The sequence below is a fragment of the Nerophis lumbriciformis genome, linkage group LG11, assembly GCF_033978685.3.
Source record: "Nerophis lumbriciformis linkage group LG11, RoL_Nlum_v2.1, whole genome shotgun sequence".
Classification (NCBI taxonomy): domain Eukaryota; kingdom Metazoa; phylum Chordata; class Actinopteri; order Syngnathiformes; family Syngnathidae; genus Nerophis; species Nerophis lumbriciformis.
The window spans coordinates 24,834,417-24,843,508 of record NC_084558.2 but is presented as its reverse complement, the minus strand read 5'-3'; the positions used below and the strand labels follow the sequence as shown (position 1 = coordinate 24,843,508).

Here is a 9,092-nt window from a genome sequence, read left to right as displayed (position 1 = left end):
CATGATCAAGCAATTCCGCACAATAAATCCATTCTTAAGGACATATTGATCGATTACTGTGACAGTATTGGACATCAGTTGATGGACCAGATGTATTTTTTTTTTAGTATATTTGCCTTTTATTTTACAACAGTACTAATAAGTGTACCATTGGTCGATTAAATGGATAGATTATTAAAGGGGAACTGCACTTATTTCTGGAATTTTGCCTCTCATTCACAATCATTATGAGAGACAAAAACACTATTTTTTAGGATTAAAAAAAACTTTTGTCTTCTTGTCTCATAATGACTGAACAAAAGGCAAAATTCCCCCAAACAATTGCAGCTCCCTCTTAAGCAATATATTATATGGACAATTGCGTATTTCAGAGTGAAGAAAAGGCTTAATGGTTACTTTACAGCAGGGACAATACAAAAACACCCATTTTAACACATAAGGTCATTATTCTTTACATATTTATGATGGACAGCTGAGGCCACTAAATCTGAATATCCCATTGTTGAGAATATATGGGAACCAAGTCAAGGACAAGAAGCAGACTTACCACAAAGTAAAATTTAATAAAACTCTATAATACATCAGTGAGCATACTTTCCAGTTCCTGACACTTGCTGCAAATTGTTAATCTTGCATTTTTTCTTTCATTAAGTAGCAGCCTGGCCGGCACGTTTTTAGATGAGCCAACATGAAGATTAACTGGATAAAAAAATGGAATACAGTGTTAACAAACATGTGTGGACTGTAAAGATTGCGAGCCCTCACACAGTCAAATGTCATACAACAGATACATGTCCACAATTATCGCCCTGATTACAACTAGGAATACAAATGTATGTGCCTGCCAAACCCCCCCAGCCCTCTCCCAGCCCAGGTGAGAAGTAGCGTTAAAAAAAACAAAAACAAAAAATTTGTTAAAAATCACCTAATTAAACAAACAGCTGGCTCAGAATTATATAATCAACATTATTAATGTGCACAACACATCAGAGCAGTGACGGATCGCTGGGATTGTTCATGGATCTCACACACGCGTGCTGACACACACGCATGCAAGGAATTAAACACAGACCTTTTGGCTCAATCACACGCACACAAACAAAGTAGCAGGACTCAATGAGTGAAAGCAAACCATAAAGACGACTTCTTCATGTTGGCGATGGGACTACGATGCGACGGGACCAAGACGAGTGCAGAGCTGGTAGAGGACCGTGAGGAAGCTATTTAGGTGTGGGAGAAGAGGAGGTGAGAGAGGTTCCTCATGCCTCCACTCCCTCCAGCTCAGGGGGAAGAGGGGATTTCGGGTGCTTGCTCTCGAAATGCTGCTTGAAGGTTTTAGGGTCAGGCATCTGGGACTGAAAAGAGAACCACAGCCACATTTGAATTAATGTAATTAGAGGCTTTGTAATAATTTATCAGAATTGAGCAACAATATTGGAAACGCTAAGGAAAGACTTTACATTTATATAGGTGTGGTGCGATTCTTCAACGATGATGTAAATTATCAAGTTAATTGCGATTAGGGATGTTATTTAAAATTAAAAGTGTGTGACAAATAAAATCTATTGTTATTTCTGGTGGACGTTGTGACGTCCTAATCTCTTCAGCGGTCCTTGAAAAATCACCTCGGTCTCGTAATCCTCCGAGTAAAGAACGATCACTCTATCCTAAGAGAGCACAGCTTGTAGGTTTGATGTGCACAATCAAATAGCTTAGTTGCTCAGACAGGAATGTGTTTGTATAAACTTGGATTGGGGTATGTTGTTTCTTAAAGGGGAAATATGTTAATGTCTTTTGTTTTCCTGTTAACATTTAAGCTAGCACCAGTCAGTACGTGAGTTTATCGAAGTGCAGTTATCAGTCAAGGTTTTTCGATCATTTAAAAAAAACTGTAATACTAACCTTCGTGAGGTTTATCTAGGGCTGGGCGATATGGCTGAAAACTATCACAATATATATATATATTTTTTATATTGGTCGATATCGATAATTATTGATACTTTTTATGACCTATGACCAAGAGAAAAATATAATACATGTTAACATTTTTAATTCAAATGCAACCTTCCTCTGATTATAACCTATACAGGCAGAAAGTAAATGAAATATCAATACAAGCATGGAAAACAATCAATGTAAACAAAATTCTAAAATTACAATTAACACTTAATAACTGTACGATCAGTGTCAGAGCTTGGTCCGCATTGCCGGCAGTAAGTCGAACACGTTTCCAGTGAGGGTTGGACTCCGCCAAGGCTGCCCTTTGTCACCGATTCTGTTCATAACTTTTATGGACAGAATTTCTAGGCGCAGTCAAGTCGTTGAGGGGATCCGGTTTGGTGGCTGCAGAATTAGGTCTCTGCTTTTTGCAGATGATGTGGTCCTGATGGTTTCGTCTGGCCAGGATCTTCAGCTCTCACTGGATCGGTTCGCAGCCGAGTGTGAAGCGACTGGGATGAGAATCTGCACCTTCAAGTCCGAGTCCATGGTTCTCGCCCGGAAAAGGGTGGAGTGCCATCTCCGGGTTGGGGAGGAGACCCTGCCCCAAGTGGAGGAGTTCAAGTACCTTGGAGTCTTGTTCACGAGTGAGGGAAGAGTGGATCGTGAGATCGACAGGCGGATCGGTGCGACGTCTTCAGTAATGTGGACGCTGTATCTATCCGTTGTGGTGAAGAAGGAGCTGAGCCGGAAAACAAATCTCTCAATTTACCGGTCGATCTACGTTCCCATCCTCACCTATGGTCATGAGCTTTGGGTTATGACCGAAAGGACAAGATCACGGGTACAAGCGGCCGAAATGAATTTCATCCGCCGGGTGGCGGGGCTCTCCCTTAGAGATAGGGTGAGAAGCTCTGCCATCCGGGGGGAGCTCAAAGTAAAGCCGCTGCTCCTCTATATCGAGAGGAGTCAGATGAGGTGGTTCGGGCATCTGGTCAGGATGCTACCCGAACGCCTCCTTAGGGAGGTGTTTTGGGCATGTCCAACCGGTAGGAGGCCACGGGGAAGACCCAGGACACGTTGGGAAGACTATGTCTCCCGGCTGGCCTGGGAACGCCTCGGGATTTCCCGCGAAGAGCTGGACGAAGTGGCTGGGGAGAGGAAAGTCTGGGCTTCCCTGCTTAGGCTGCTGCCCCCTCGACCCGACCTCGGATAAGCGGAAGATGGATGGATGGATGGACTTAACAATAACCTCTTAAGGTAACAAAATAAGGGATATGTAAGAAATGCCTAATAAAGTGTAACAACATGGTGCAAAGTGTGAACATGTAAACTTAGAGAAACCTGAGAAGAACAAGTATTTGCATGTTTAGTGCCATTAAGTAACATTAAGCAGTAATTATTATTCAAATATTATTAGACCAAATTATTATTTTCTAAAATAGCTCCTTTGTTATATTGTATTTATTCTAGTTACACAGTCCTGCACTTTAGTTCCTACATGTTTCCGTACATCCAAATAGGGAATGGACGTGTGTTGATAAGAAAAGATGAGCGCGGTGAAGGACGATGATCCGTTAGAAAAAAATCCAAATAACTACCATACTGAGGAGGTGACTTTTTCTGTTTTATCCACAAATTTTTCGCTCTCTGCAGCACTCATTTTTAATTTATTTCACCCTGTACAGAAATTTACAGCAAGATTGTGCAACCATAATTGATGGTTGATACTGTTACGCGATTGGCTGTTTAGGGTGTCCCTTCCATTTCACGTACACTTCCTGTTTGGCTGGCTTACTAGACCGCGAGTGGCTTTGGTCAGGCAACCAACCAAGCTTTATACTTTTTCGACCCAAAAAATATATATTTATCAAAAGTTTTATCAAACGCATTTTATATTGTTACGATTACAAGACTATTGCGATATATTTATATCTTTTTATCGGCCCAGCCCTACATTTATTGTTACATCCTTAATGCAAATACATCACATTATTTTAGTAAATAAAACAGACTGCATCTGTTCAAGTCTGTTAAATACAATAAGTTACTTTATAAAGCTACTTTTTGTTGCGGGCTACTTCAGCTTTTTAGGTGAGATTAAAAGAGAGATTGAATAATTACAAATCCTAATTAATTTCTCATTTTTTTAATCGCTTGACAGCACTTGTGAATACGTCGACGTTACGTAGCTTGCGTTAAAAAAAGATGGCCCCACACCGAGAAAAAGATGCCACTACAATTTATGTGGAAATGTAGGTAATTGCCAAATGCCAATCTATGCCTTTTCAATGCTGATCACTAAAAATGTATCTCCTGTTGACAGACGCGGCTACTGCCACCAATTACTGCTAACTGTATTTGTACACCGTGTAGATTGGTATTGGACTTGGCAGTATAAAATCCTGATGAGAATACCACTCTACCTGCCACCGTAGAAAACTAGGCATTTTAAGTGCTCTGTAAGGCCATGTCCACAAAAACTTGGAGTTTCAAAAACACATATTTGGGGTTAAAACAATCTCCATCCACACAAGTGGAGTTTCAAAACTGTCTATGTCTACACTCAAATGCATACACCTGCTGTCATGCACATTTTGTCCAATCAGAAGCATGAAAAAATCAGCAATAGCTGACTTGGTGGCATTACACCTCCTATTATGTTTATTTTGATATACTAGACATACAATGACATGTACATTATCTTTAAAACCAGCCTGCACGTACACAGAATCCTGGAAACATTATTAAAGATTGAATGCGCACCTGTGCTGCTGAAACCCAACACTCATAGAATTATAACATGTTCAGCAACATGGTAATGTATTACTTGTGCAGTGAAGTGTACATTATTTCTAAAATCAGCACGCACTAACAAGCCAAGGAAACCATTTTGTTTGTTAAGTGTCTATATAAAGCACACGGACGTGCGTGTGCCGCTGCGAAACTCTCAAGGAATTATAAAGCATTTAATCATCGATATAGTGTAATGAAGAGTATATTGTCTTTAACATCAGTACACACTACAAGGAGGACGCTACATTGTTTTTTTTTAGTTGCCTGGTCGCTTTTTACAAGCGAACACGGTCGCGCCCGTTTCCATCTACAAAAGTGGAAGAAAGACACATAAGTTAACTTCATGATTTGTCGTTAAACAAGGACTTAAAACATAACATAATGTTGCACCTTTCTTATGACACAGAGCAAAAAGTCTTGCTTGTCAAAGTTGTCCCATCATGTGGAGGTTCCACAGCGATCGTATTTTATATTCAAGACTTTCTGAAGCACTTTCAATCGCTTAAAAACATTTGTCAGTCATATGTTTGCTTATCTTGTGCCCAACTGCGGTTTTCAGTCTCATGTGGGCTGGCGACACCGCTTGCCAACGTTATCATTAAGTGCTTCGGCTGGCAAAGTCTTTGTTGCACAATTTGCATTACATTCTGCAGGTGGTTTTGTTTAATAAATTGACTTTGCTAAGCATCCTGTGTTACAAGAACAAGGTGCTTAGAAACATTCTGAGTGCAGAAATAGGACAGTGTGCTAAAATGTGGTTCTTGCTCAAGACTGGTACACACAAAGATGTTCTATACCTTAGGAGATGTCTTATTTGACACAGACCCCACACAAACGTGATTTAAAGGAGTGGGCGTATCGATACAAAAGATTGATACAAGCGTGGTGGGATCAAAACAGGTGTCATAGTTTCTCTTTTATACGTCAAATTACTCGATTTTCCTCAAAGTTCATGCGACTGCAGTCAGTCTCTTCTAGTCTGTCAGAGCAAACAGCGTTATTTTTCATAAATATCTGTGTGTCATGTTAGTTAATTCAGTGATTTTGTTTACATTTTAAAATTAATATTTTGTTGCATTGTTATTTTTTTGTTATTTTGCAATAGTGCCTTTATTCAAAAGACAGTGTGTAGTATTACTGAAAAGGGATCATTTATATACTATTATATTGTTTTAAATTGTTGTACTTAGTTGTAATAAATGTACATTTGTTTCCTGTGATCTCATAATCAACAAACTACAGGGCAAATTCACTAAACGATTTAATGATAATGAGATTTCAAGTCAAAGAGTGTGGCGATCAGTTTTGGCGATATTAGCCCTGTATTTACTTAGTATTGGATGAATACCAAAATTCACAGCATCACCCCGTTGGCGGTCTTTCGTCGGAAGGGGAAAATGGGAACAAAAACAAATTGGATTGGCCTCGTGTGTGTCTCCATGTGTGGATCCTGCTTTAGAGAGCTCACCTTGCACACATCGCAGGTGAAGACGAGCGCCGCCTTGGCCGCCGTCTTCTGATCATGACCCTTGCCCTTCTTCTTAATCTCAGCCTGCTTCTTGGCGTTCTTCTGCTGCGACTGGATTTTCTGGTGTCCACGGGCCATGCTGGACGAGTCTGGGACAAAGAAGTACCAGGGCAGGGTCGTGATATTTTTAAATGGACAGTGGAACCTGCTTGTTGCATGGCTGACTGACGCCAACATACTGTAGGCATTGATTGATTGATTGATTGAAACTTTCATTAGTAGATTGCACAGTACAGTACATATTCCGTACAATTGACCACTAAATAGTAACACCTAAATAAGTTTTTCAACTTGTTTAAGTCAGGGTCCACGTTAATCAATTCATGGTACAAATATATACTATCAGCATAATACAGTCATCACACAAGTTAATCATCAGAGTATATACTTTGAATTATTTACCGGTACATTATTTGCAATCCGGGGGGTGGGATGTGGAGGGGGTTGTTGAGGGGGGAGGGGGGTTTAGGTTGGGTTGCTATCAGCATACTTCAATCATCAACAATTATATAATCTGAGAAATGGACATTGTAACAGTGTAGGTCTCACTTGGTAGGACATGTACAACGAGCGGAGACCATAGTGAGCTCAGAAAGCATAAGAACAAATATATACATTTGATTATTTACAATCCGGGGAGGTGGGATGTGGTGGGGGGAGGGTGTTAGGCTAGGGTTGTAGCTGCCTGGAGGTGTTCTTTTAGTGAGGTTTTGGAGGAGGATAGAGATGCATTTTCTTTTACACCAGTTGGGAGTGCATTCCATATTGATGTGGCATAGAAGGAGAATGTGTTAAGACCTTTGTTAGATCGGAATCTGGGTTTGACGTGGTTTGTGGAGCTCCCCCTGATGTGGTTATGGCGATCATTTACGTTCTGGAAGTAGTTTGACATGTACTTCGGTATCAGAGAGGTGTAGCGAATTTTATAGACACGGGTCAGTGCAAGTTGTTTTACTCTGTCCTCCACCCTGAGCCAGCCCACTTTGGAGAAGTGGGTAGGAGTGAGGTGTGATCTGGGGTGGAGGTCTAGAAGTAATCTGACTGGCTTGTTCTGGGATGTTTGGAGTCTTGATTTGAGGGTTTTGGAGGTGCTGGGGTACCAAGAGGTGCATGCGTAATCGAAAAAGAGTTGAATGAGAGTTCCCGCTAGAATGTTCATGGTGCTTTTCTTGACCAGAGAGGTGATTCTGTAGAGAAATCTTGTTCGTTGGTTGACCTTTTTGATTACCTTGGTTGCCATTTTACCACAGGAAGATTAGCCTCTATAATGGAGCCTAGGTAGGTGACCTCATATTTCCTGGTGATAACAATGTCACCCACTTTAATAGTGTAGACACTAACTTTCTTAAGGTTGATTTGGGACCCAAATAGGATGGATTCCGTTTTACCTAAGCGTATGGATAGCTTATTGTCAGCGAGCCAGGTGCAAATTCCGCAGAGTTCGGCGCTGAGGATTTTTTCCACCTGTGATTTGTCCTTGCCGGATACCAGCAGGGCCGAGTCATCCGCAAACAGGAACAATTTAGTCGCATGATGATGACATGTCGTTTACGTATATTAGGAAAAGTAAAGGCCCTAATATACTGCCTTGGGGGACTCCACAGTTTACTGATAGGGGTGGGGACAGGGTGCCGTTCACCTCTACCACCTGTTTCCTCTCCTCCAAGTAAGATTGCATCCAGCTCCATTAGGTTTTATCAAATCCGATTGCTTTAAGCTTATCCAGTTGTTGACATAGCCAAGATTCAGATTTTTATTTTAACATATATTGTTGCTGTGTGAGTATTGTGCATAATCATTTTAACAAAACAGTACAACACACGTCAATATTTACAAAACCATTTTCATTTTTCGTAAAATGACTACCCCTTAAAGTCTCAAGCAGGCACTTTTAAAAATGAATAATCACAACATGTTGGATCGGAATTTGATTACTTGTTCGACATAGACGGGTTGGCGACATAACTAGTTTCATCTTAACACGCGTTAACCTTCGCCGAATTATTTTTACTCACTTAATTAGCGACTTTTATAGAGTCCACAATTGTTAGCCAGGGATGCATAAAGAACACATACTTGCAACGACAAATGTATGTAGTTTAGTTGTCCTGTTTAGTCACAATCGTGACGTTTAAGTGTTGTGTAGATAAACAACTAGTCGAACTAGTTAGCTGGTGAGATGCTATGTTGTTTAGCATTTAGCCACACTCCTCCGAGCTAACACCAAATGACGGTCGATAGCCACAAGTTATCCAAAACCACGGTTAAATCTAAACAAGAGCAAGTCGTCAAACTTTTGACTAGTTAGATGTGACTTCAGTCAATGTTGACATTAAACAACAATAATGCAGCAGGTGAACATCTGTAGTAGCGTGGATTAGCCTTTAATGCTAGCAGTCAATGTTAGCTAACCCTCTGATGTGCCTATTGAGATTAAAACTTCATGTTTTTAGCCTACAGAGCACGCCACCGTATATTGTAACGTAATGCAATGTCAAAAAGACAACTTACCTCCTAAACGTAACGACAATAAAAAAACGTGTAGTTTCCACGAAGCTCCAAAAAACGTAACAGCTGCTACAATCTCACCGTTGACGTCACTGTTAGGTTTAAAGACTGTCGTGAAGAGAAGCACGTCTGTATTTTAGTACACATTAATTGTGTGTGAAAGTGAAAGAAAGTATTTATTCGTGAGCAGCATCAGCTGTCTTTAAAAAATAATATTTCAAATAAAGTATTTTTCTGACTAATATATTTAAAATATTGCTAGAACTTTGTGCTTTATGTTTACACATGAATTTCCGAGCAAACCTTAAGTAGCCATATGAAT

General features: G+C 40.3%; 1 protein-coding gene across 1 annotated transcript; it reads right to left on the bottom strand.

The window, feature by feature from the left end:
* Nucleotides 1–543: 543 nt before the first annotated feature.
* znf706 (zinc finger protein 706) lies at nucleotides 544–8,878 on the bottom strand. Its single transcript, XM_061967012.2, has 3 exons — nucleotides 8,774–8,878; nucleotides 6,203–6,351; nucleotides 544–1,355 (listed from the first exon to the last, which is right to left on the bottom strand). Exons 2-3 carry the CDS (start codon nucleotides 6,338–6,340, stop codon nucleotides 1,260–1,262), a joined length of 234 nt encoding a protein of 77 aa, XP_061822996.1. The 5' UTR covers nucleotides 6,341–6,351; nucleotides 8,774–8,878; the 3' UTR covers nucleotides 544–1,259.
* Between the last annotated feature and the right edge of the window lie 214 nt (nucleotides 8,879–9,092).

What these genes read in the sequence shown, in the direction of transcription:
- znf706 (XM_061967012.2), bottom strand. Translation starts at nt 6,340, where the DNA reads ATGGCCCGTGGACACCAGAAAATCCAGTCGCAGCAGAAGAACGCCAAG. An exon ending in TCACCTGCGATGTGTGCAAG is followed by an intron (nt 1,356 to 6,202) that starts GTGAGCTCTCTA and finishes TTCTCTTTTCAG; the next exon opens with TCCCAGATGCCTGACCCTAA.